Raw genomic sequence first — 27,815 nt, 5'->3', positions numbered from 1 at the left:
CTCTCCAGCTGCTAGACTTTCTGGTCCTGACATGAAGGATCACGTGACGGTTGCAAGCCCCGCCCTGGCCCATCTCCCCAGGGCTGGCGTGTGGTCATCACCTCCCCATTTTACAGAGGCGGCTCAAAGTGGGCTGTCATTGCGGTAGGTGACAGAGCTCCAGGCAGACCCCAGCTTGGCCTGAGGCTAGGACCTCAGTGTGGGAGGGGGTCTGCCAGCCTGGACCCCGGGAACCCCACAGCACCAGGGCCTCCGTAACAATTCATGGTAGCAGTGAGTCCAGCAGCTGGCAGTTCTCGGGAGGGCCCTGGGTGTGCTCCCCAGATCCTTCTGCTGCCTCCCGGCACAGATCGTCAGACATTTTTGCTGCCCCACCCCTTTAAAATATCAAAAAGTTAATACCCTCTAGTGCATTTTCAAGGTGACAGCTGAAACTTCTCCATGAATTCAAGTAGATGCAGAGGATATAATTTCTGGTGTGTCATGAATATTGATGTTTTCAGAGTTGGCGCCATCCTTCCTTCGAAGTATCTAATGCAATCCGCATAACTCTTGTGATTTGGCGCCTGCTACTCTCCGTCTAAAGGGAGAAAAATGAACAAGCTGTTCTTTTACAGTCAGAAATTTCACGTTGTTCCTTGAACTTTGTCCTTGAGCTTCTATTTACACTTCCCTTGCAGAATTGTAAAAAAGTATATGTGTCAGCAACCAAAACGTACAGAAATCCAAATTTTAATTTTTGTTTCATTTCCGGGAACCGTAAGGTTATCCATGTTCAAATATCTGCCTCTGGATTTTCCAGATTATTAGTGCACAATTCATTTAAAACATTTCCTATATTACGCATTTACGTGGATGATTATGAGACATTAGAAGTGAAGTGCTGTGTCGGACACGAATCTCCAAATGAACTAGACAGCAGTTTCGTGGACGAATGTGAATTACTGCAGGAGGGAGTCAGGGTCCGGCCTCAGTTCTGCCTTGGCTTTTAAGACTCAGATGCTGAGACTTTCCCTGCACAAAGAAGCAGCTAGGCAAGAAAGCTCTCGTTCCGGCAGCAACAGTCAGCCTGTGAGCCTCTCCCAAGGTACGTGTCCCACTCCTCACTGCGAAGAGCTCACAAGACCCTTAGCTACATCCTCGGGGTTGGTGAAAATCCAGGATGGGAGCCACCAGACTTGCCAAGAGGATCCCTAACCCCTGTTCACAGTCGCTTCGCATGCATTCCCACATTCCAGCTGCCCTTTCTTTGGAGCCAGGAGGGCCCCCTACCCTGCAGCCCTAACTTTGGATTTGGGGAAGATTGGGAAAGAAATGGGGGAAGGGGGGTCTGCCTTTCTCCTGAGAAGTGGGTTGGACGACTGTGTCAGGGGAGGAGGATGCTTGGCTGTCCCACTGCTGGTTGGAAGGGAGGAGCAGAGGAGGCTAAGGCTATAAAGCCTCTGGCAGTTGGGCCCTTTCACCTTCCAGGGACTTTGTGTCCTGGGAGCTCCTTGTAACCCTACAGGGGCATTCCCCCCACCCCCACCCCCAACCAGACTGAGGACTTCCCTTCCTGGGCAGGGTTTCTGATTCCCAGCTGCTTGGCAGAATCCTCTGGGAAATTGAAAAAGATACCCTGGGGTCACCCCAGGGCAGTGGCTTAACGTCACTGGGCTAGGCCAGTGCAGGTCTTGTTGAAGGCGATCCCCCGCCCCCCCCCCCATGGTTTTGGCGGTGGTGTCCGCATTGCTTCATCCTGGACTCCCGAAGTGCGAAGGGGTGGGCTCATCGGGGCTCCTGGCACACGACCTGACCCCTCTCTCCCCCCCGCAGTGTACCACTGGGTGGAGATGCGGACCAAGATGCGCATCATGGGCTTCCGGGGCACAGTCATCAAGCCGCTGAACGAGGAGGCGGCCGCCGAGCTGGGCGCCGAGCTGCTGGGCGAGGCCACCATCTTCATCGTGGGCGGCGGCTGCCTGGTGCTGGAGTACTGGCGCCACCAGGCGCACCAGCGTCACAAGGAGGAGGAGCAGCGCGCCGCTTGGGACGCGATGCAGGACGAGGTGGGCCGCCTGGCGCTGGCGCTGGAGGCCCTGCAGGCGCAGATGCAGGCGGCGCCAGCGCACAGCGCCCTGGAGGAGCTGCAGGCGCAGATGCGAGAGGTGCGCGCCCAGCTCTGCGCCCAGGACCCGCCGTCCGCAGCCCAGGAGGCGTCCGCGGCCCAGGCAGTATCCACGTCCAAGCTCCAGGAGTCTGCCCAAGTCTGAACTTGGCCATGGTTGCGTGTGCCCTGACGTGGCCTTCTCCCCGTGCTACCCCCGCCCGCGCTGGCCCAGCGGAAACCACCGGGATCTTGATGGAACTTGGATTCAGTGAGCCCCTCCTGAGCCACGGTACCTTCCACGGGGTCAGCCCCCAGCAGGTGAAGCCGCCCACGAAGCGCCCTCCACCCCTAGCTCATCCGTTCAGACCACAGTGCTCAGCGCCCCGCCCCACCCCATAGCCCACCGACCTGTGAGGTCCCGGCCAGGAAGACAACAGGCTCACTCTTCTGCCAGGAGGGAAAACGGACTTGAGCTGAATCAAGCTGTAACCCCACTCCCACCCCCATTTCCGTGATAAATGTTACCCTTCCCTGGGACTCATCCTTGTCACTGGAACACCCCCTTCCCTTTGTGACTCAGCACAGACCGTGTAAAGAAATGCAGCATGGTTCGGTGCACTTCTTTCCTAGCGTCTAAGCTGGGCTCTAGCTGGGTTTCGCCACCCCCTTTGAGGGGAAAACAAGGGCGAGCCTGGCTTGCAGTTGATCCGCTGAATGTTCTGTTTTCCCCCTTAACCTGATCTGTGGCCCCCTACCGAGACCCCAAGTGGAGTATTCCAACAGATCCCCACCACCCAGGCCTTCAGTCTGGCACAACCTACTGGAATGCCTCTGCAGGGTCCTCTCTGGCGGTGCCCTCCCAGCACCCCTTCCGTGGTGGGAAAATGGATCCTGCCTAAGGCTAAATCCAACCTGTCCTTCAGCCTCGGGCCCCTGTTTAGCTGTCTTCCAAGTCCCTGAGCCTTTCCTGACGTGTCCTCTTCTGTGGCCTCTCTCAGCGCAGTGCCATCACGTTCCTCATGTTCCATCCAAATCCGCTGACCTGTGTGCCCTTGCCCTTCTCCCCTGGGGCTCTGGACCGGTCCATCCATCCCCCTTCACACAGTGGTACCCTCTGCCTCCAGAGCCCTCGTCACCACCTCCATCCCACTAGGCTAGGCCACCCGTTGGTCTTAACCTTTCTTAGTTTCCTAGGGCTACTGTAACGTGACCACAAACTGGATAGCTTAAAACCACAGAAATGTGTGCTCTCACAGTTCTGGAGGCCAGCAATCTGAAATCAGACTCTCAGCGGGGCCACGCTCTGTCCAAGGGCCCTGGGGGAGGATCCTTCCTTGCGTCTTCTAACTTCTGGTGACTTGAGGCGTTCCTTGGCTTGTGGCTGCAGATCTCCAGTCCCTTCCTCCACCTTCAAGTGGCCTTCTCTGTGTCTCTTACAAAGGCACTTGTCTTTGGATTTAGGGCCCACCCTGAACCAAAGGGTGGTTTCACTTCAGGGTCCTTAACTTATTTACAGAGTTGGGTTTTCTTTCCCAGATAACTGTGTGGACATACCTCTTAGGGGGCCACCACTCAACCCACTATACCCCCCCACCCCAAGGAGGACGCTGGGACTCTTGCCAACCCCACGGGACATGTGGCCTTCCCCACAGGGCTGATAGGAACAATCCAGGAACAGGCCTTTACTACCAGGCATCTCTTCCGGGAATCTCACTGTTGCGGGAGGGGTGTGGCTCCCACCAGTCTGCGTTCTGTTCTTCAGACCCGGTGTGTTGTGTTGCCTGAGTGAAAGACCCCCAGAGTGAGGAAGTCATCTTCAGGATGTGTTTGAGGACATAGGAATCTTCAAAATGGGTACAAGGCTCGTTAAAATTAGAGAAGCCAGGGTGTGTGAGTGGGCAGTGATCCTATGAACTCTTTCCTTCATGGGGAAACTGAGGCCCAGGGAAAGCAAAGGAACTTGCCCAAGGCCACAGAGCCCATGAGGGACTGGCTGTCCAAGGTGGTGAAGTAATCAGAGCAGAGTGGGGGTGGGGTCTCAGGGAAGGGGACGGAGAAGGGGTGCAGGGTGCTGGAGAGCACCGGTGCCAGAGGAAGAGGAAGGGGAGAGGGAGCAGGGAGGCAGTTACTGGGGGGGAGGGGTGGTCAGGGATCTACACAGGGGCCCAAGGCATTTCCCAGAGGCAGCGTGAGAGCAGGGGGCCTTCAGTTTCCTGTCCGAGCAGCCCCGGACTCTTAGCACTTAATGAATGGGGTCAGAGCCAAGATCCATTCTACCTGGGCCAGGTTCTAAGAAGCTGTTGGTGAAGCAGGAGGGGTAGGCTTTCTCTCAACTCTCCTCCCTCACCTCACTTCCAGAGGCCTGGAGGCTGGGGTCGGGATGGGCGGAGTGATCTGGACACCACCTACCCAGACAAAAGCCAAGAAACGGGGGTCCTGAAAGATCATCTTAATTCCTTCTAGAAGAGGGGGAGAAGCTGATTGTTGAGGGAGCTGAGGAGGTGGGTCCTGGGTGGAGGTGTCTGTAAAATCGGAAGTGACCTGAGTGTATAAACAAGAAGACAGTGAGAGAGATAGCACTGGGTGGAAGGCTGATGGACGGAGCCAGGTGAGCGGGCTCAGTGCCCAGGTTCCATGGCTACTCCTAGGGGGTGCCCTGTGGCACTGACCCATCTCTGGAGCACAGGTTGTTGGAGGCCAGTGACTGTGATGTGCCCCCCCCCATCGTGTCCATAAATAGTGGCCCTTAACAGCATTTTCTTCATTTCATTCATGCGAAAATTGCACAGAAAGGGGGAGTCACCTGCCCAAGGACACACAGGCAGGAAAGGAGCAGGAGAGGGACCAGAAGATGGACAGTCTGTACCAGGGCCCACGCTCCAAACCCTTGTGCCATCTTGACCCTGTTGTGGCATTACTGTCACATCTCCGAGACTCAGAACTCAGCCCTGCATGTCCTTCCATGTGGCCAGGCCTTCTGGGATGCATCGGCTTCACCCACTGGGCGGGATCAGGATGTGTGGAAATGCAAAGAATCCCCTCTCAAATGCACGAGGCTGAGACCGGAGAATGGCTCATTACTCTGGTTTCCTACTAGCTAAAGTTTTGTATACATTTGCGACTTGGGGAGAGGGGTAGAATAAACTTATAAATGAGGTTGGTTGTCTTCAAGTTGATGTTTTGTTTTTTTTTTATCTTTAAAAAAAAACCCTGTTACAACCTTAGAAAAAGCATCCCCCGATGATTCTTATTCAGGAAACTTTCAGGTGTCCACTGTCTAGCCCACCCTGCTCTGTGTCTGGCTGGGGTCCCAGCAGTGAGCGAGACGGCCACAACCCTGCCCTCATGGCGCTTCCCAGTGTGGTGGGGGGTCATGCATATACAGACATTGCTTTGCCAACTTTACCTGCCTGCCCCGCAGTGATTTGGGAAGAAGGGGCCTCGCTGAATCCAGACTCCTCCCCTCCTGAAGGACTCAGGACTCGAGGGGGTGGCGGGGGGGAACCGAAACCCATTTACACTGGCTCACAAAAGCCTCAGTGTCCCGAGGGCTCTGCCTCTCCCATCTCTGGCTCCGCTCCATTGGCCCCTCTCTTGGTTTCCCAGTCGGGCAGCCCCTTGCCTGGAGAAAGCCATCCCTAGAGCAAGTGGACTTCAGGAAGCCCCTACCTGATTCATGGGCCCATATGGCCGTCCCTGTGCTAGCCGCTGTGACTCTTGAGGGGCCGGGCCTGGGCTCCCGACCCCAATGGACAGAGGGAGGGATGTGTGCCCAAAGGAGAATCGCGCGGGCACCCTCCACCCACTCGTTAGACAAATGTTTACTGAGCACGTACTGTGTGCCTGGCCCCGTTGTAGTAGCTGGGAATCAGCCAGGAACAAGACAAGGGCTCTCACTGTCTCGGAGCTGACGTCCAGTGCAGGAGATGGGCAGTAAGGACATAACGGGCTGCTGACCCCCGGAGTATAGTAAGCAAGGGGAGCCAGGGGAACGAAGGCCAGCACCCTTGCCTCTGTTGGCCCGGCTCTGGAGGCTCCTGCCAGCTCTGGGCACCTGGGAGGACTGGCGACTGCCTCTCGCCTCAACTACTCCAGACCCAGCTCTGCTTCCTTCCCTCCCCACCTGCAGGCGCCGTTCCCCAGGGACTCTGGCTTACCCCCTACTGCACACGGATCTCAAGAGTCTATGGGGCGCCTGGGTGGCTCAGTTGAGCGTCCGACTCTTGATTTTGGCTCGGGTCATGATCTCAGGGACACAAGATTGAGCCCCGCGTCGGGCTCTGTGCTCAGCGTGGCGTCTGCGTGTCCCTCTCCCTCTGCTTCTCTCTCTCTCTCTCTCAAATAAATAAAATCTTTAAAGAAAAAAAAAAGAAAGTCTCCATCTCAACCCATGGCGGCAAGCCACAGTGAGAAGCGGAGTTTATGCCATATACATATTTATATAACTTACAGCTCACACTCTCTGTATGTATTATAAATATGGCATAATTCATGCATTCTGTGACATGGTATATAACGATATACAAATATTTTTCTGTAGTATGGAACATAACATTGTACAGTACATGTGGTGTGTGTGAATCATTGGAATGAAAATTTCACTAAATACCCTGAAATGTGCAGTGCAGTCTGATACTTCTTACTGTATTCCTTTTCATGAAGAAAAGCTACAGATACAAGTGTATCCTATGTACCTAATATGTATTATAAACATAAAACCCATTATATGTATTCGATAACACACACATGTTAATATCACACATTGTATATTACTACACGGTTAGAACAAAAGTTTCACTAACTGATAATTGCCCTCACCATGTGCGATGCACTCTGTTACTTTCTATTTTATTCTGTCTCATAAAGAAAGGCATATACGTATGTGCGTGTTGTACAGACCTACGTAAAGTGGGCTGCCTTGGGCCTCTGGCTTTTATTCGAGGCGACACAGGAGCCACGGGAGGCTCTGAGCAGAGGAGGGATGTGAACTGACTTAGGATCCCCCCCGCCTCCAATGGACTATGGGGGGCAAAGGTAGAAACTGCCAGTCCACTGAAGAGATGACTCTGATTGTCCAGGTGTGGGGGGCATGGTGGCTGGACCAGGGGGAGACAGTGGAGGTAGGGAGAGGTGGGATTCTGGCAACATTAATATGTCAAAGGTGGAGCGGACAGGATTTGCTGAGCGATGGGATGTGGGGGAGTCACTGGCACCTTCGAGGTTTTTGCTCTGTGCACCTAGAAGGGGAATGCTGGCATAGCCCAGGATGGCGAGGCTGCTGCAGCACCAGGCGCGAGGAGACACTGAGAGCCCCTGCCCTCCCCGTCCCCAGGTCGCCTCAGATTTGGGCGCCCTCTGCAGGCTTCTGTTACTGGTTCTGAACTGTAGCCAGCGAGGGCTGGGAAGACCGTTCTCATCTTTACTCACCTCTGACGTCATGAGCTCACCTCAAGCTGTGTCTCTGACATTCTTTATCTGGACTCCCCCATCAGGGAATGCTCCTGGTGTCCATTTGGGACCTCCTAGAGGAAGGAGGAAAATGGAGGTGGTGGGCTGGGACTTGGGACCCTTGGGCCTAGAGCGCCCCTCGCCCCTGCAATGGCAGTGCCCAGGCCAGGCTCCCCAGAGGCGCCTCCACCAGGTAAGGGCGGTCCGTGGACCTGGGGGCGGGGGTCACCGATGGCTCCGTCACATCCAGTGTGCCCCCCTTGCTCAAAGGGCCCATCCCTGTGCCTTGAACTTTTCTTTTTTCTAGAATGTACACAGTCTTCTTAAAAGTTCAGCCATTTCAGAGAAACCAAAGCCCCCCCCCCCCAAAGGAATCCTGCCTCCCGTTTGGGGGAACTCTGGCAGACCCCTTTTAGGAACGATCTGGTCATACTTGAGACCCCCCTATGAGCTGTCCGCTGCCTCCTTTGCGACACTCAGGGATCTGTATGTGCTTCTCTGACCTGCGTGAGCCTTTCCTTAGATACCAGGAGCTGAAGGAACCGAATGTAACATAAAAATGCCCTTGAAAATTCTGCGGAGTAGCAGAGAAACTGTCAACACTTGGAATGATCCAACTTGAAAGATTTTCAAACCATAGAAGTGCGCATGGAATGTGATTGTTCTTTTAACTTAAATTTCCCTGCTTACTGGTAGGTCAAGCATCTTTGTAGCCATTTATCGGACGTTTGTCCTGCTTTTGGAAAATGCCTGTTTTCACTGTCCCTTTAATGTCTGTTTCTGGTATGTTTTGTCCAACTGAAGTTTTTTGTTTTAAAATAAGCAAATCTGGGGGCACCTGGGTGGCTCAGTCGTTAAGCGTCTGCCTTCAGCTCAGGGCGTGATCCCAGCGTTCTGGGATCGAGCCCCACATGAGGCTCCTCTGCTGGGAGCCTGCTTCTTCCTCTCCCACTCCCCTTGCTTGTGTTCCCTCTCTCGCTGGCTGTCTCTCTGTCAAATAAATAAATAAAACTTTAAAATAAAATAAAATAAAATAAAATAAAATAAGCAAATCTGGGGTGCCCACCTGGCTCAGTCAGAAGAGTGTATGATTCTTGATCTTGGGGTTGTGAGTTCAAGCCCTGCGTTGGGTGTAGATATGACTTAAATAAATAAGCTGAAAAAATAAAATAAAATAACCAAATATATTATTAGCCTTTTTCCTTTCAGGCATTTGGGTTTCTTCTGTCCTTATTTGAGAAGGACTCCTTTACCTTTAGGATATCTACAGCTCTACTTTCTCATACTTTTATTCAAGTTTTTTTTTGTGTGTGTTTAAGTCGTCTAGCAAGAGTAGCTTTTTTTTGTTATGTTTTGGTTTTTGAAGAGTATGAGGTCGGGATCTGTGTACTTCAGTTTCCAAATGAATGGTTGGCCCGTGTCTTGAAGTGTGAGGGGTGCTCCATCCTTTCCTGCCTCCCCTGGGAGAGGATAGCAGTACCCAGTATGTCCCTTTGACACTGGCACCTCTTTCTCAGTCCTGTCTTGTTGTCCGTTTGTCTGTCATGTTCCAACACCATCTTTTTTGAATGATAAGAGTTTGAAAAAATATATATATATAATATACATATTATATATATACACACACACATATATATTGAAGATTTTATTTATTTGTCAGAGCAAGAGAGCTCGCACAAGCAGGGGGAGCGTCAGGCAGAGGCAGAGGCAGGGGGAGAAGCAGACTCCCTGCTGAGCAGGGAGCCCGACTTGGGACTTGATCCCAGGACCCTGGGATCATGACCCAAGTGGAAGGCAGACACTTAACCCACTGAGCCACCCAGGCGCCCCTGAAAATATATTTTGATTTCTTCTCAGCCACCCGGCAGTCTTGTTCTTATGTTCAGATTTTTTTTCAATTTTTTTAAAAGATTTTATTTATTTATTCGACAGAGATAGAAACAGCCAGCGAGAGAGGGAACACAAGCAGGGGGAGTGGGAGAGGAAGAAGCAGGCTCCTAGCAGAGGAGCCTGATGTGGGGCTCGATCCCATAACGCCGGGATCACGCCCCGAGCCGAAGGCAGACGCTTAACCGCTGTGCCACCCAGGCGCCCCTCTTATGTTCAGATTTATCTGAGTTATTCTTGTGCCCTGATCTGTATTTTTGAAAAGTTAATAGACTTTATATTTTTTGAGCAATGTTAGGTTTACAGAAAAATTGAGCAGAAAGTACAGAGAATTCCCGTATATCTCCCCCAGTCCCCCTACATTCATAGCCACCCGGCGATGAACATCTGGCATCTGTTGCAATTGACGAGTCAATATTGACACGTTACTAAAGTCCATAGTTTTCATTGGGGTTTCCGCTCGGTGTTGTACATTCTACAGGTTTGGACAAGCGTATAATGCCATGTATCCACCATTAGAGTATCACAGAGAATGGCTTCACTGACCTAAAAATCCCCTGTGCTCCACCTGTCCCTCCCTCCCCACTCCCTGAACCCCTGTCAAACCCCAGGTGTTTTTACTGTCTTTTCCAGAATGTTAGATGGTTGGAAGCATACAGCATGGAGCCTTCTCAGCCTGGCTTCTTTCACTTAACAATATGCATTTAAGATTCTCCTGTGTCTTTTTTGTGCTTGATAGCTCATTTCTTTTTATCACTGAAGGACGTTCCACTGAATGGGCATACCACAGTTTGTATTTCCGCTCACCTAATTGTTGAAGTGCAATTCTGTAACAGCTTTTCCACTGCCTTGAAAAAATTTGCTCTTTATGTTGCAAGACTGATTCGGGGGAGAATTTGTCTTTTGTTTTAGGTGTCGTGTTTCCTGCAGAACAGCTAGGTTCTGTGGAATAAAATAATAACAAAAGCATTAATCTGTTGAGTGCTTAGTACCCAGCTGGATGTTCAGGGCTCTTCCTCGTCGCAGACCCTTCTAATCCCGCCATCCCTCTACCACTGAGCTTTGCCTAGCAACCTGGAGTTCTGGGAGTGTTGCTGGTGGGACTGAGAGCCAGCGTCAGTCTTTCCATCTGGCAGTGAATGTCATGTATTATCTTAAAAGGTGTTCTGGCGGGGGGAGTGGGGGTGCTGTGTGTGGCGAATCTGCTGGTTTGGAGTTGGGGGGGGCATCTAAGCGGAGGTCAGAGTTTGCCTTCCAGATTTTAGCATGCCCAGGATTACCAGGTCCTGCACGAGCATGAGCACCTCCTAGGGACATGCCCCCAGGTGCTGTGTCACCCCCATGTGTGCATCTCCCTGTGGGCACCTGCGGGCACATACAAACACGGTGCCTGGCTGATTATGACCGAGCAGGGAGATGGTGGTAGGGGATGAGCACTCTGCTCTCTGCAGCTTTCCTAAGTTAAGTTCCAGGTATGTTAAACCAGAGAAATGCATCGTTGTTGAGAACAAGGAGGTTTGGGGTAAGGATGAAGTCCCTCAGAGGGCCCTGTTGCAGCCACATGTCTTAGTACTGCTCAGCTGACCCTAACGTGAGCAGTTTAAAGCAACAGTCAACGTTTGTCGTCTCACAGGGTTGCTGAGGGTCAGGGAGTTGGGAGTGGCTTGGCTGGGCAGTTCTGGGGGGTCTGGCTCTGGATCTGATATGAGGTTCGGGCCGGGGCTGAAGGCACCCAAAGACTCGACAGGTGCACAGTCCACTTGCGAGGAGGCTTACTCACAAGGCCAGCAGATTGGTGCTGGCTGTTGGCAGGGGCCTCAGTTTCTCCCCACGGGATCTCTCTAGTGTGGATCCTTTCTGCCTCCCTCTGTCACTCACTAACTCTCCTGCATTTGCTGAGTCAGTGAATCTATGACAATCTCTAGGTACCTGGTCAAATCCCAGCCAGCGTGTAGCCTCCAGGCCCTTCTCCCCTGACCCTGGCGTAGGTGGGATGGAATGCCCAGTGTCCCCGCCCCCACAAAGAGCACAAGTCCTCGTCCCGGAATCTGTGAATGTGACCTCATGTGATAAAAGTTTTGCGGACGTGAGGAAGTTAAAGATCTTGAGATGCAGAGATTTTTCTGGATTGTCCGTCCGGGTCCTGAGTGCCATCATGGTGTGCTCCTGAGAGATGGTCAGAGGGAGATCACACACACAGAAGGGGAGGCCACGTGAAGATGGCGTGGGGCTGGCGTGCGGCAGCCGGAAGCCCAGGAACACCAGCAGCCACCAAAAGCTGGAAGAGGCAGCGAACCGATTCTCCTCTTGAGCTTTTGGGGGGACTGCAGCCCACCTGACACCTTGATCAAGGCCCAGTGATGCCGATTTTCGACTCCCGCCCTCCAGAACTGCGAGAGAATACCTTTCTGTGTTGGGTCATCACGTTCATGGTAGTATGTTAGAGCAGCTGGACGAGACTAATAAACTCCCACGGTATCTCTGATGACTCGCCCCGAGTAGCTCTGACCGCCCAAAGGAAGAACAAGCCTGCTCCACTTTGCTGGTGGAGTGGAGCACCCGAATTTTCCAGACACTTCGTGTGGCTTTCTGCTGTGTTGCCTGGGAGAAAAAATAATTTCTCGACTAAAGGCATGGGTATTTTGACAGCATGTTTAAGTAGTATATATTGAAAGAGTAATCCTACCTTTACTGGCCTACGTTTTACTGAGCAATTTATTTGTTCAGATTGTCTTGTGTCTATCCTTGGGTCATTTTCCTTATTGGATGTGTGTTTCTTGTTTCTTCTCATTATGGTTTTAGTTGAAATAAAATAAACATACAGTAAAGTATAAAACTGCACTGGTATCAGTGCCTCAATGAATTCTTACAAAAGGATATACGTATTAACCAGCACCCAGACAGAGCTGGGACGTTTGCGGGAGCGCTCCCTTCTGCTGCCTCCCAGCAACACCACCTCCCAGCAGTAGCCACTCTTCTGAAATCTGTCACTGTCAATCAGATCTGTCAGTTCCTGAACTTTGTGTCTGGTGGACTGGTATGGAATGTCCTTTTTCTGGATCTGGCTTCTTTTCTTCCACGTCGTATCTGGGAGATGCATCTGTGTTGTAATCCTCTGTTCTTTTTTGTTGCCGTGCGGTATTCCGTTGTCAACTGTAACACACTGTGTTTACCGATCCGTCAGCACCCAGCATGTCTCTGTTAGGAGCAAAGCTGCCAGGACCGAGCTGGCACAAGGCTTTGGCTGGCATTGCGCTTGGGTGTATCCAGGAGTGAGACTGCTGAGTCATAGGACAAGAGTGTTAACCCCCCCCCCTTTTTAAAGATTTTATTTATTTATTAGAGGGAGCATGAGCATGCGCAAGCATGAGCACGGGGAGAGGCAGAGGCAGAGGGAGAAGCAGGCTCCCCACTGAGCAGGGAGCATGACGTGGGACTTGATCCCAGGACCCCGGGATCATGACCTGAGCCGAAGGCAGATGCTCAACCGACTGAGCCACCCAGGCGTCCTGAGTGTTTACCCTTTGGAGAAAATGCCAGATTTTTTTTTTAAGGATTTTATTTATTTATTTGAGAGAGAGAGAGAGAGTTGGGAGGAGCAGAGGGGGAGGGAGAAGCAGACTCCACGCTAAACGTGGACACAGGTCTCAATCCCAAGACCCTGAGATCGTGACCTGAGCGGAAACCAAGAGTCGGATGCTTTGACCGACTGCACCACCCAGGTACCCCAGGAACTGCCAGTTTAAAAAAAAAAATAATGGACCCCGTCGTATGACCTCCTCCCGCTCCTCCCCGACCCCAACCTTGTATGAAAGTTCCAGAAGCTCCGTTTTCCTGACAATGCTCCTTATCGGCAGTTTTGCCTTTTTCCTTTTGTTCTTTTCTTTTTTAAAATTTAACCATCCTGGTAAGTCTGTAGAGGTATTGTAGTCTCAGGTTGTCCTTCTCTGATGAATAACGGTGTTGAGCATCTTCATGTGAACTTATTGGCCATTCTTAATGTCTCCCTTTGTGAAGTGTTTGTTCAGTCCTTTTGTCCATTGGGTGAGTTTCCCGTGGCTGCTGTGCTCGCAGGCTTACTCCAAAGCGCGTGTGTTCTCCAACAGTTTCAGAGGCCAGAACTCTGAAATCAGAATCACTGCACCGAAATCAAGGTGTTGGTAGGGCTGTCCTCTCTCCCTTTTTTTTTCTTATTAAAGATTTTTTTTTAAGATTTTTTTTTATTTATTTATTCGACAGAGATAGAGACTGCCAGCGAGAGAGGGAACACAAGCAGGGGGAGTGGGAGAGGAAGAAGCAGGCTCATAGCGGAAGAGCCTGATGTGGGGCTCGATCCCATAACGCCAGGATCACGCCCTGAGCCAAAGGCAGGCGCTTAACCGCTGTGCCACCCAGGCGCCCCCTTATTAAAGATTTTTATTTACTTATTTGAGAGAGAGAGAGAGAGAGAGAGCACGAGGAGGGACGCAGAGGGAGAAGGAGAAAGCAGGCTTCCTGCTGAGCAGGGAGCCCAGTGCGGAGCTCGATCCCAGGACCGTGAGATCAGGACCTGAGCCGAAGGCAGATGCTTAACCGACTGAGCCACCCAGGCACCTCGTCCTGCCTCCCTTCAGGGGAGAACCTGTTCCTTGCCTTGGCCAGCTGCTGGTGGCCCCCAGCACTGCTGGGCTCATGGCCACATCCCTCCCATCTCTGCCTCCGTCCTCACATGGCTTTCTGCTCTGTATCTGCGTCTTCTCTCCCGCCTTTTATGAGGACACTTGTCACTGGGGTTAGGGCCTGGGTAATCCAGGATAATCGCCCCCATTTCAAGATCCTTAATTCACTTCATCACATCTGCAAAGTCCCTTTTGCTGTATGAAGTAAGACCCACAGGTTCCAGGCATCGGGGTACAGACATGTTGGGGGACCATAATCCAGTGTCCCACATGCACTTTCTGTAAGCTCCTCCATTTCTCTCCTGGTGATCTGAGGTGCTCTTCAAAGAATCTGCGTACTGTGTTTGAGGTGGGGAGGCTTTCTGGCAAACCTCTCACTGGAGCCGTGAGGTAAGATGCTTGGCATGGGGGATGTGGTCTGTGCTTCCCTGATGACCCCTAGCGGGCTCGGCATATTTTCAGCTGTTTATTGGACACTTGAATTCCTGTGACAAATGCCTGCTTTACTTGTCCTTAGTGCTTGTTCAGGGTGTCTTTTGTCCTACAAAAAAAAATTTTTTTTAAATTTTGACAAGCCAGATTTCCCCTTCTTTTCTTTTATGGCTCTTACTTTTCTCCCCTTGTTTGGGAAGAGCTTCTTCACCCCAAATTATAAACATCCCCATCCTAAGAGTACAAGAGGGTTATGACCCCCCCCCCATTTTGCAGAAGAGGACACTGAGGCACAGAGGAAATGATTCTCCTAGATTTCACAGTTATTGGGTTGCAGGGACTGTGTGAAGGATTTTACAAGCACCACAGCTTTGAATCTTTGAATCTCCTTGTGTTGGGGGTCCCCCAAACCACCCTCAGGCTCAGTGATTTGCCAGGACTCGCAGGACTCAGAAAACGGATATACTCATGTTACTTCCAGTGTGAGGACACAGACTGAAATCAACAAAGGGAAAAGTGGCATGCGGGGAAGTCCAGGGGAGACCAGATGCAGAGAGAACAGCATGTGCAAAGGCCCAGAGGTTCCAGTGGGAAGGAGAGTCATAAAAACTTTTTTTTAATAAATGTTCCTCTCCTGGAGCTTAGAGTGTGCAGCATAGTGGGGCAGGAATGAGGGGTCGGAGACCAAGTTACACAGACTCTGGGCCATAGATTGGAGGGCATGCAGGGAAGGGAGGCTCCGCATGACCTGACACCTGTGAACACTGGGCCATCCAGAAATGAATTCCATTCGAGTCATTTCTTTGTTTTCCAATCATTATTTTCTGCGTAGTTGAAGGCATGGCAGGCTCCCTATGGAAAACTCAGTGACACTGAAAAACATAAAATGGAATGATAAAAATCATCTGTCATCCCACTATCCAGAGATGATCAGTGTTCACATCTAGCTGTGTTTCATGTCCTCGGCGCATGCGCGTGAGGGCACGTGCACGTGGGTGTCTGGAGAGAAAAAGTGTTGCATTAGCATATATGTTGGTAGATATGCATATATGTGCAAAGTGGGAATCATCCTATCGAGTGTTCCGTATCTGTCTTTTAAGTGACCAGTAAAGAGTCTCAGAGGAGAGGGCTTCACGCTTGGTCAGGTGAGAGCTGATTTATGAACGGGCCTCCAGAGGAGCTCTGGCTTAAGCTGCAGCGCTAGAGGGGAAGGTGTCCGCAGAAAAGGTACAGAATGTGCCGAGACTCGACTGCCACGGGGAGTGGTCCCCCAGAGCCCTAGGGAGCTCTGCAAGCGTTTCCTGTTTGTTTCCTTTGTTAGTTTTGGTTATTTGAAGAGAGTTCAGTGGAGGATGGCGGTGTCGGTGAAGGGACCTAGGGAAGGATGCTGACCAGGGAGTGGACCCAGCCAAGCTGATAACCATCCTGAGATCTCGGCAGGGCGCCAGGAGCCCATCCCAGACGAGCAGGTGCAAGAACTGCAACCTCAGGTCAAGGGCACAGCCGCTGCGGCCCTGCGGGGGGACAGGAGATATGTCCCCCACCCTGCTTTCTCCCATCCCCCTCCTCTCTTGTGGGCGCTGCCCAAAGTGAGTGCCCACCAGCTCCAGAGGACAGTTTGTGGTGATGCCTTCCCCAGCGCTAAGCCTCCTGGGAGCAGACAAGGACTGGCAAGAATGGAGGGAGTGGGTCTGAGGACTTAGGGAAGTGGCATAGCCCCATAGCGGTCCTCAGCTTTTTTGGGGGGAGCATGAGACCAGGAACCCCAATACCAACTGCTCTGGAGCAGAACCCCGCCTGTCCCGTTTGCGCTGAACGTTTAAGCCCAGCCAGTCACTGTAACCGAAGCCAACGAGAGTTCGTCCCCACCACGTGCAGCAAGCCAATAAAAGGCTGACACTGAGCAAAGGACAGCTTTTTTACTGGTGACGCACCACCCAGGAAAAATAGCAGTACAATTTGCTTTTCATCAGTACAACAGGCTAATAACAGTACAATTTGCTTTTCATCAAAACCGGTTCATAATGGACGCCCTCCATTGACACGTTACGCCATCAGCATATCTTCATGCGAGAACGGGCACGGGTCTTCACACTGATTTTCATTTTACTCTGTAATGTGTAGAGAAGAGAAACCCAGACACCCTGGTCACGACCAGTCCAGGTTTGGAGACAGGGTTTCCCTTGACCTTGAAATACCCCTGTGAGACCCTTGAAGGGGCAGCAGGTGGCATGGCTGCTGGGTGGTGGCCATGGGTGTTTTCTACTTGACTGTGACTTCCAACAACCAGATGAGCCTCTCCGCTTTGCCTGCGCACCCATTCCTGTGTACTTGTGGAGTCAGACATTCTCGCGGGACACCCAGGGGACTTTCCATCACACGCATGGGGATCTGGGACCTGGTGGTGGGGGAAGGGTTCAAAAGAGGACAGGACGCAAGAAGGGCTACCCCGTTGACTTGCACACAGAGGGGACACTCCTCTCCAGGAGTGTCACTCTGGGGGCTGTGGGAAGGGACCACAAAAGCCCCAGCTCACCTGTCTGGATGAGAAGTTCCTCTGCATCCCCTTCACCTGGTGACAGATAAACTGGGCCCAGAGAGGGCAGGACACTCGTCCAAGGTCACACAGTGGGAAGCTGAGACACAGATGCCACCTCCACCCCCATCTGGTAACATATGTCTCTGTGGAGAGCAGAGCTCCTGGGAAGGAAGGAAAGAGGAAGGGGTCTCTGTGTCCCCAGGAGAGCAGAAGGGTCAGAAGGGGAAACCACCAGCAGGGCCAGAACCGACCTCGGGTTTCCTGGGTGTACGTCCTGCAGTCCTCAGCCTAAGACTTCTGGGGGTCCATGGGGATGACGAGGAACTTGTCCCAGGTCTGGCAGCACCTCTGCGTGGGGCGGTGGAAGGGGTAGAAGTCTCTGCAGCAGCTCCACTCGGAGTACTTGGGGTCCAGGGCCACAACGCCACAGAGCGGCCACGGCTCCTTTCTTGTCATCAGCACCTCCCCTGGGGGGCCAGACACGGCTCAGCCTCTGCCCTTCTCCTCTGCCCTTCTCCCGCTCCTTCTTGCCCTTGCCCTCTTTTTTCCCCCAAGGCGCCAAGTGGGGTTGAACTACAGGAGTTTTCGTAGAAAAGCTTCAGCAGCTGGGCCCCTAGTGGGACGGGCCTCTTGACTTTGGCTCTTGACTCAGCCCGTCACTCCCCTTCTCCCTCCGAGCCCAGCGGACATCCCGGACATCCCGTTTCTGCTCCGGCCCAAGAAGCGCTCCCTACCCCCAGCACCCATGTGCAGCTCAAGGGGGAATCCTCACAGGGGCTACCGCAGAACCCGAAGTGGGGAGCAGTGGGAGGCAGGTCAGAACTCAGCCCTGAGGCTGGCAGGGCAGAAGCACTAAGGGAGAAGGTGTGCACCGCCTTTCCGCAGGCAACGCCCTTGCCCTTCCTTTCTGGGCCCCACGCAGTACCAGCTGCCTTCACGGTCCAGGCCCCTGGGGGCTGCGGATGGGGTCCCAAATGGCAGCTCTGTCCTAGAGCCGGCCCCTCTGCCTTTATGGTTTGGGTTTGAAGTTGGCACAGTCCCGGTTTGTGAGAGCCCCAAACTTCTGACCCTGGCTCCTGCTATTTCCCTGACTTACCCATGCAAAGCCAGCTGGGCAGAGTCCCCTCCAGAGACCACAGCCTGTGCTTCTTAGGGGGCTGGAGCCCTTGAGCCCTGCCCGGGGCTCCCAGCCCCTCCAGAGACTGAGGTTCAGCTCATCACACAGTGTCTCGATGGAACTGGCTGATAGTTCTTATTTGCCTCTGAGACGTTCCCCAGAAAGCCCTCCCATCCTCTGCCACCCCAGAGGGGTCAGACCTCCCTGCACCTCCCCCCCATGCTCACCTCTGGAGGGATGAAGCCTTCCATGCAGGAATGGGAGCAGCAGGAGGAAGAGAGCTGCAAGAGAGAGATGTGAAGGTGGGGGAGCCTCCCTCGGGAAGAGAGGGGTGTGGGAAGACCATGAGGAGTCGGGACTCCCAGAAGCCACCACTCCAGGACACTGGCCTCCGTCCAGCTGCCCCTGGTTGGTGCCTATCATGGCAGCCACAGCTCCTGGGGGGAAAGGTCTGTGAGTACCGCCCTTCGTTTTTGTAGGGTAATAAAGAATGTACCCCTTAACCAGTTTGACCGGTCCCAGGTTGCTTCAGAAGCCTTTGTTAAATTCGTTAAGTGGTTAAGTGTATCTTTGATAAGCTACTGGTGGAAAAACCTAGCATAAGATTATGACCAAGCCAGCCTGACTTTCTGGTTCAGTCACGCAGCCAGCAATCCCATCCCTCTTGCCTACCTGGGGGGCCTGAGACACCCCCTGGTTGGCAGCCATGTTTGAAGCCCCACAATCCCTCCTACACCTTACCTGTTGCAGTTGTAGATATAACGTTTCCGGGCCATTCTGTGAGTGGTTCTGCTGAGGTCGTGGAATACAGGTGAGGTTCAGTGGGGTGGAGTGCGCAGCGATGACGGAGAAAGAATTCTTGAGACGTCTTTGGTGCAAAATGGTGGTTTATTAAAGCGGGGAGACAGGACCCGTGGGCAGAAAGAGCTGCTGCCCCCGGGTTGTGAGGGGTGGCTGATTATATACTATGGGGTTGGGGAGGTAAGGGAAAGGGAGGCTGAGAAAGGATTTTCATACGTTAAAGAAGACTCCCAGGCTACTGGAGGCCTTGCCATTGTCAAGTTCAGGTTGTATTTCCCTCTAGCAAGACATTAACATGAAGATAGTTGGGAACTTCCTCGGGGAAAGTTATACTCCGCCCTGTTCAAGTATCTGTCAATGGGCTGCAGGTTATAAGGACATTTAATCGTATCTCCATTTCCTTCTGGAAGCTAAGTTATTGATAGAAATGCTTTGTCCTTGTAGATCGTGAAGACATTTGGAAACTGAGGGAGACTCAGGCCCTGCAGGGTTGTGATTTCTATAAGTTAAATGTCTGTTTTCCCTTTCCTTAGCTTTAGGGCAGCCAGGAGTGCCTGAGGAATGTCGCATGTATCCCATCGGGGGGCAGGGGGCGGTTATGGGGTTTGTCCTGCTTTGTCCTGGACTTACCTTCTGTTCCCTCATTAATTCTAGCAAAGTTTTGAACCTGAGGGGGTTTGCGGGAGCCCCCGAATCTGTCGCCAGTTGGTCAGAAGTGCAGGTGGCTTGGGAACCCCACTCATGGCTGCTACTGGAGTGGGAGCTGTCTTGTGGGACTGAGCCTTCACCCTGTGGAGTCTGTGCTAACTCTGGGTGACTGCTGCCAGAATCGCATGGCAGTACACCATACTTGCTGACCGTCGGGGGTGAAACACAGCAGGCTCATTTCTCATTACCGAACTATCTGTTCTTTTTAAATTGACGCCATGTACATACCATACAAGCGATCATTTTAGCCATTTTAAGTATACAGTTCCGTGGCGTTAAGTACACTCAGTGTTGTGTAACCATCACGACCCTCTGTGTGCAGAGCTCTTTCCTCATTCCAAACAGAAACCCAGTACCTCTGAAACAACTGAGTGCTGTTTTTGTGTTTGCTTTTTGCTACAAATAGGGCCCCTTGTTCCCCTCTTCAGAAATTGCAGGGAGAAGGAATTACTGCTATCCTTTGACTGTTTGAGGGGGAGGAACAAGATGTCCTTTTGGAGGAAAGTGAGAGGAGAGAGGAAGGACGTCTTTATAAGGTATGTTAGTGAGGAGGTTACTTCTGTGGGCATCTGGTGCTTAACCTTGCCGGAGACAGGAGGCAGTGTACAAGGCACCTGAGCATTTGCCCCCTGCCCCTCTGACTTGCCCACGGGTCTTGAGCTTTATTTTTATGTGTTTACATTTTTTAAATTTTTTAAGTAATCACCATACCCAATGTGCGGCTTAAACTCACGACCCCGAGATCAAGAGTCACATGCTCCGCTGCCTGAGCCAGCCAGGGCCTTGGGTTTTGAACTTTAAACTGAGAAGACGGACCCATCACACGCCACACAATGGCACAGCCTCTCCTTGCCCTGGAGGGCACCACTGCAGTCAGCAGGAAAGGACCTCCCCAGAGAGCAGTGCTGGGCCTCAGGGGCCCTGGGCTAAATCTTCGTGCATCCCATTGTTAGTTTCTTAAGAATAACTCCTGGGGCGCCTGGGTGGCGCATTCATTGGGCATCTGCCTTTGGCTCAGGGCGTGATCCCAGAGTTCTGGGATCGAGCCCCACGTCAGGCTCCTCTGCTATGAGCCTGCTTCTTCCTCTCCCACTCCCCCTGCTTGTGTTCCCTCTCTCGCTGGCTGTCTCTCTCTGTCAAATAAATAAATACAATCTTTAAAAAAAAAAAAAGAATAACTCCTGACATGACAACTGCTGGATCTGGTCACGTGTACATTTTGGGTTTTCCTCTCTTACTGAACTGAGCAAGTCCCCAGTATTGAGAGGAGAAAATTTAAAAATTTTAAAAATTTAACAATCAATACCGTCATAAAACCTACCTGCCAGAAATCATCAACACTTGTTACATTTTGGTATATTTTCTTTATATACTCACTGGGGTTTTTTTGTTTTTTGCTTTTTGCATTTTAGTTCTCCCCAGCATCTTATTTGGAGAATTGTCAGACCTACAGAAAAATGGAAGAAACTATACAGTGAACACCCAGAGGCGCTTACTAGAGTCACCACCCGTTCACATTGTGCCTCGTCTGTGCTCTTCAGAGAGCTTGGGTCTGCGTGCTTATGTCTAGGAGTCTAAGATCGCACTGCCGTGACAAAATACCACAGGCTGGGGGGCTTAGACAACAGACATTTATTTTCTCACCATCCTGGCGGCTGGGAAGTCCAAGATCAAGGCGCTCACAGATTCGGTTCCTGTTGAGGTCCCACTTCCTGCTTTGTAGACGGCTGCCTTCTCCCGCTGTGCTCATATGAGAGAGAGAGAGAGAGAGAGAGAGAGAGAGAGAGGCAAAGCCCCCTGGTGTCTCTCTCTTCTTATAAGGACACCAATCCGGTCCTGGGGGTCCTGCCCACATGACCTCATCTAAACCAAATTACCTCCCAGAGGCCCCACCTCCAAATGCCATCACCTTGGGGGTTGGGGCTTCAGCATATGTACTGGGTGGGGGGCACAGAAACATGTAGTCCATAACGCTTTACATCTCTGTGTCTCCATAGCTACCCAGATTTTTTTTTTCACTGAATCATTTGAAAGTAATCTGCAGATGTCATGGCACTTTACCCTTGAAAATTTAAGTGTATGTCTTCTAAGAGTAAGGACCTTCTCCCACACACTCCAAAAAGCCATCATACCCTAAGAAAAGTTATTTTTTTAAAGATTTTATTTATATACTTGACAGAGAGAGAGAGAGAGAGAGAGCACAAGTAGGCAGAGCAGCAGGCAGAGGGAGAGGGAGAAGCAGGCTCCCCGGCTAAACAGGGAGCCAGATGGGGGGCTCGGTCCCGGGACTCTGAGATCAGGACCTGAGCTGAAGGCAGACACTTGACTGACTGAGCCACCCAGGCGTCCTACACTAAGAAAATTCTTAATAATTTCATAATGTCGGGGCACCTGGGTGGCGCAGTCCTTAAGCGTCTGCCTTCGGCTCAGGGCGTGATCCCGGCGTTATAGGATCGAGCCCCACATCAGGCTCCTCCCCTGGAGCCTGCTTCTTCCTCTCCCACTCCCCCTGCTTGTGTTCCCTCTCTCGCTGGCTGTCTCTGTCAAATAAATAAATAAAAATCTTTAAAAAAAATAATTTCATAATGTCATCTAAGAAACTGCTTGTTTTCAAATTTCTCTAACATGTCAAAATATCTTTTATAGATTTGTTTCTATCCAACCCAGGATTCAGTCATGGCCCACACATTACATTTTATAGTCATCTCTTTGATCTTGTGAAATCCAGGACAGCTCTGCCTTTTTGGGATTTGTATGACTTTGGATTTTTGAAAACTTCCAGCTCAGTTGTCCTGCAGAAAATGACCCACACTCCGGACTCCTGGCTAGATTCAGAGTGGACATGTGCAGCAGGAAAACTGTGGGTGATGCTGTGTCTGTCCCATGACACCTTCAACCAGTCACGATGTCAGTTTGTCCCATTATAGATGATGCTGAGTTTGACCACTTGGTTTAAGTGGTGACCACTGGGCCTGTCCACTGTAAAAGTATCTTTTGCTCTTTTGTAATTAGTCAAGAGGTTGTTTATTCCTTGGTTGATTGATTGATTGATTGATTCATGTTTTTAGTACATATTCCCTGAGTACCTGCTCTGTGCCTGGCCCCTTACTAGGCTGTGCTGGGGATACAGGAGTGACCAAGACACTCTTGGCCCTGCATTCTTGGGACTCCCAGTCCATGGGGGAGACAGACCGCTCCCCAGATGGTGACAACCCAAAGTGGTTGGAGCTGGGATGGCATAGCGCACCCAGAGGGTGACAGACCCAGCCTGGGTGGTCAGGAAGGGCTTCCCAGAGGAGGAAGCATCTGAGCCAGGACCTGAAAATCCAGGGTGAGTGTGGGAAGGAGTGCGTGTGGCAGGCAGAGGGAACGGCATATGCAAAGGCTCAGAGATGAGAGAGAGCAAAGGGGGCTGAGAGCACAGAAGGAGGTTCCATTGGAAATGGCCAGAAAATCAGCAACGGGAGAGATCACATGCGGCCTTGTGATCATTTTTAAAGAGTCAGGACTTCTTCTGTGACCAACAGACTCTCAGTCCTTCTATCTGTTTCTAAGCTGCTTATCCTGCCCTACCTTGTTTTTTTCCCTAAAGCAGCTTTAGTGAGGTGTGACACACAAAATCACACACACATATGAAGTGTGTAACTTGACTTTTGACCACCTCCATGCTGGAGATACCGAGCACATGTCATCACTCCCCAGGTTTGCTCAAGCCCTCCCCCCTCCCCTCCCCCAAGCAACCACTGCTCGGCTTTCCAGATCTCCGTACCCACCACAAATGCCAGCTTGCAGAGCCTGTGGATGGCATGCTGTGTTTTCTCTGTGGCCTCTTGCAGTGAGTGTAGCTCAGGGAGTGGGAGGAACATCCTTGAAGCCTCACTCAAGGACTTCGGGTCCGGAGAGGGAGAAAGATGGCCAAGCCTGGCCTGGAAACCTGGCCCACAAGCCTGAGAACTGGTTGCCAGGACGGGACAGCAGCAAAGAGTCTTCCGGGAGCTGTAGAGAGAGGTGAGGGCCCACCAGCGACACTCACTTTGGCAGACCCTCTGGTTCTTGCCAAGTCACCCTTCACCCCCACCTCTCCATCATGAGAACCCCAGTTCAATTAGGCATAATCATGTGGCCAGCCAAGAATGTTGGACTCCCCCACAGGGAAGGGTGGCTCCATGACACGAAGGCCAGTCTGCTCCGTGGGGTTTCCGGGAAATCCAGTGGCTTCCTCATAAGAAGGGACAGATCAGATGCACAGGCTTTCTGACCAGCCCTGCCCTGCCCACTGCCCAGAAGGAGGATATGGCCCCCCAGCGGGACAGCAGGCATCTTTGGGGCATGTGGCTAAAGGCCCCATCGTGAGGGAGGTAAGGCTGAGAGAGAGGGAGCCTGGGTGCCTGGTGACATCCTGGGGCCACCACGGCAGCCCCGGCTGCTGTCCTCGCGCCCTGTGGTTGTGGGAGAAGAGTAGTCCCCATGTGGGGAAGCCAGGGGATGCTCGTTTTTATGTCCATCCCTGGCTGACAGCAATGGCACATCCCGGAGCCAGGAGAGGGGCTTCGATTCTGGACAACTGAACACCCCACAGATACAAGCACTCATTCCTCAGGCCACTGCTGTTTGGCGGGGTCCCCCTTGGGCTCAGCAAGGACCCTTTGTCATCAGTCCGAGCGCCCTGCTCATGACAGCATCTGCCTCTTTCAGTGGCAGACGCTCCGAGACCCTGCCGTGTCGTTTTGTTTGTTTAAACAGTTTTATTGAGGTATAATCTTCATGTCGCAAAATTCCTGTCTCCAGTGGACACTTTTATTATTTTTAGTAAATTTATCTAGCTGTGCAACCATGACCAAAATTCAAATTTAGAATATTTCTATCACTCTAAAGAGATCCCGTGTGTCCATTAGCAGTCACTCCCCACACCCCAACACCCTCACCCCCTCACCACCTCACCCCCTGCCCTACCTCCTACCCCCTCCCAGGCCCCACTAATCTACTTCCTGTCTCTATAGATTTCCCTGTTCTGGACATTTGGTATAAAAGGAACCATACACTATATGGTCTTTGGTATCTGGTGTCTTTCACTCAGCATGATGTTTTCAGGATTCGTCCATGTCGTAGGATGGATCACTGCTTCCTTCCTTTTTATGTATTAATAATACTCCACCGAATAAACACACCACATTTTATTCATCCACTCACCAGTCAGTGGCCACTGGGTTGTTTCCACGTTTTGGCGCTTGTGAATAACGCCACTGCGAACGTTCGCACACGAGCGTGTGGACGTACGGTGTTTCTCTTGCGTAGATACCTAGGAGTGGATTTGTTGGGTCTTACAGTAAATTGGTGTTTAACTTTTTAAGCAGCTGCCAAACTGTTTTCCAAAGTAGCTGAACCACTCGACATTCCCACTAGAGGCAGATGAGACTTGCTTTCGCTCTGAAGCCTTGCAAGCACTTGGGGTTTTTTGTTGTCTTGATTATAGTTATTCTGGTCAGTGTGATGGTATCTCATTGTGGTTTTGATTTCTGCGCCTCCGATGACTGATGTGTCGAGCATCTTTTCATGTGCTTATTGGCCATTGTATGTCTTCTTTGGTGAGATGTCTGTTCAAACCCTTTGCCCATTTTAATTGGATTATTTATCTTCCTAATGTTGAGTTTTAAGAGTTCTTTATATGTTCTGGATACAAGTCCTTTATTAGATAATAATTGAATTATTATTAGATTATATTATTAGATAATAAATATATTACTATATATCAATATATAATAATATTATTATATATTATTTGCAAATATTTTCTCCCAGTCTGTGGCTTGCCTTCTTACTTTCTTAATAGTATAAAATTCCTTTTTGTTTTTTTGAAGTAAGCTGTATGTTCCGTGTGGGGCTTGAACTCCCCACCCAGAGATCAAGAGTTGTGTGCTCTACCCACTGAGCCAGCCAGGTGCCCCTAAAATTCCTTTAAAAAAAAAGATTTTTTTTTTAAATATTTTTTTTATTTATTCGACAGAGAGAGACAGCCAGCGAGAGAGGGAACACAAGCAGGGGGAGTGGGAGAGGAAGAACCAGGCTCCCAGCAGAGGAGCCTGATGTGGGGCTCGATCCCAGGGCCCTGGGATCACGCCCTGAGCTGAAGGCAGACGCTTAACAACTGAGCCACCCAGGTGCCCCCCCCCAAAAGTATTTTATTTGTTTGTTTGTTTAGAGCATGATTTGGGGAAGGGGCAGAGGAAGAGGGAGAGAGAGAATCTCCAGGAGACTTTACACTGAGTGTGGAGCCTGACACAGGACTCGATCTCATGACCCTAGACCATGACCCAAGCTGAAACCAAGAGTTGGATGCTTAACCAACTGAGCCACCCAGGCTCCCCTAAAGTTTTTTTTTTTTTTTTTTAAGTAGTCTCTACACCCAACGTGGGGCTCAAACTCACAGCCCTGAGCTCAAGAGTCGCATGTTCTGGCTGAGCCCGCCAGGTGCTCCTGTGTTTTAGTAGATACAACTAAAGCCTCACTGGTCCCGCCCGCCCCACTCCCCGACCTGCCCTGATGGTGCTGAGTATTATTGCATGTGAGACTTTATACTTTTCCTAGATGCGTATGTGTCTGTCGTCCGTGCACGTTCTTGTTTTTATCACGCTGTATGTACTTTTGGAACTTGTATGTATTTTCACTCCATATTATGTTTTGGGGGATTTTTCCATTTTGAAATGCATTTTTCCGTTTTGAAAGCTCCTTCACTCTTTTGATTTTATTTCTCTTTTGAAATTATGACATTCGGTAGTAGTGAAATATTTCAGAATTGACGGTCAGTTGGCAAAAGCATGCCTGTGGATATCGGTCACCGCCAGGAAAGCAAACATGAGTGATTTCATCATTTTTTGCATTGTACCATTTTAACTACTGTGCTTGACAACCTTACAGATTGTGACATAAAGGCCCGCTCCATTTTAGGCTGAGTTTCCATTTCGAGCCTTTACCTTTAAGGGACTGTTTAGGTTTAGATTTATGGAGGACACAGACATATGAAATTTGAACTTTTAAAAAGATTGTGGAAAAAAAATCACACTTTAAAATTATATTATGAAACTTTGTAGACCCTCTTAACCATCCATCAAATTTTGTGGGTTTTCCATCAAATTTTGTTTTTTTAAGTAAGAAAGGAGTGTGCTGTCATTGTGTCCTAGAGTCTTCCTCTATGTATGTATGTATGTATGTATGTATGTATGTAAGTAATCTCTATGCCCAACGGGGGCCCCGAACTCATGACCCCGGGGTCAAAAGTTGCACGCTCCACCCACTGAGCCACCCAGGTGCCTTAGTAGTTGCTGGCGACCAGTTTCCAGAGTGAGTGTCCTCAATGACCACCTCCAAGCCTAATTAGTATTTTCCTGATGTGTAGTGGAGTTCAGCATCCTTTCACGGGTCTGTCTCGTGGCCACTCAGATGTCACCCTCCTCTCCATCGGGTGGTCCACCCTTCTCTTACTGATTCAGTGACTGCATGGCCCGAATCTGAGTTCTTCGTCAGAGAGCCGTGTGGAAAATGATGCTTCCCAGCCTGGAATTTGCCTTTTCCTTTTCTTGCTGGTGTCTTTTGAGGAATGGAAGTTCTTAATTTCAATATATTTTATTTATTTATTTTTAAGTTTATTTATTTATTTTCTTACGTAATCTCGACACCCGACGCGGGGATCCAAGTCCCAACCCTGAGATCGAGAGTCGCCCACTCTTCCGACTGAGCCAGCCAGGTGCCGCTTAATTTCCGTGTATTTTAGTGTGTCAAACTTTTTCTTTATGGCTAGTCCTTTTTATGTTTTATTTAGCAGTTACGAGTGAATATCGCTCAGGTCAGAGTTATGATGATACTTTCCTCTGCTTTTTCTAAAAGTGTTATTTTTGTGCCTCTGACATTTTGATCTGTGATCTCAATGGAATTGATTTTTGTGTTACCATGTGAGGTAGATGTCAAAGTTTGTTTGTTTTCCCCTCTGTGTATATCCAGGTGACCCAAGAGCGTGTATTGCACTACAGTGTTGCTTTTCTCACAAGTCATATGACCTGACCATCCATGGGTGGGTAGTTCTGGATTCTCTGTTCTGTGCCGTGGGTCTGTTCGTGTGCACATACCACACTGTTTTGGTGA

The 27,815-nt window shown here is 50.8% G+C and overlaps 1 protein-coding gene and 1 long non-coding RNA gene across 2 annotated transcripts in view; one reads left to right on the top strand and one right to left on the bottom strand.

Annotated features, from left to right (window-relative positions):
* Window positions 1–5,245, top strand: part of LOC113243423 (outer mitochondrial membrane lipid metabolism regulator OPA3) — a 44,518-nt gene extending 39,273 nt beyond the window's left edge. Inside the window, exon 2 of the mRNA XM_026482043.4 lies at window positions 1,816–5,245. Within this exon, the coding sequence (XP_026337828.2) occupies window positions 1,816–2,252 (437 nt within the window). The 3' untranslated portion in view covers window positions 2,253–5,245. The remainder of the gene's footprint in view (window positions 1–1,815) is intronic.
* Window positions 5,246–16,441: 11,196 nt separating this feature from the next.
* On the bottom strand, window positions 16,442–18,613 carry LOC130544120 (uncharacterized). The gene is made up of 3 exons (XR_008960113.1): window positions 18,398–18,613; window positions 17,051–17,520; window positions 16,442–16,625 (listed from the first exon to the last, which is right to left on the bottom strand). It is a non-coding gene; the product is annotated as an uncharacterized LOC130544120 (long non-coding RNA).
* Between the last annotated feature and the right edge of the window lie 9,202 nt (window positions 18,614–27,815).

The sequence above is a fragment of the Ursus arctos genome, unplaced genomic scaffold, assembly GCF_023065955.2.
Source record: "Ursus arctos isolate Adak ecotype North America unplaced genomic scaffold, UrsArc2.0 scaffold_19, whole genome shotgun sequence".
In the NCBI taxonomy this organism is placed as follows: domain Eukaryota; kingdom Metazoa; phylum Chordata; class Mammalia; order Carnivora; family Ursidae; genus Ursus; species Ursus arctos.
This window is presented reverse-complemented; position numbering and strand designations above follow the sequence as displayed.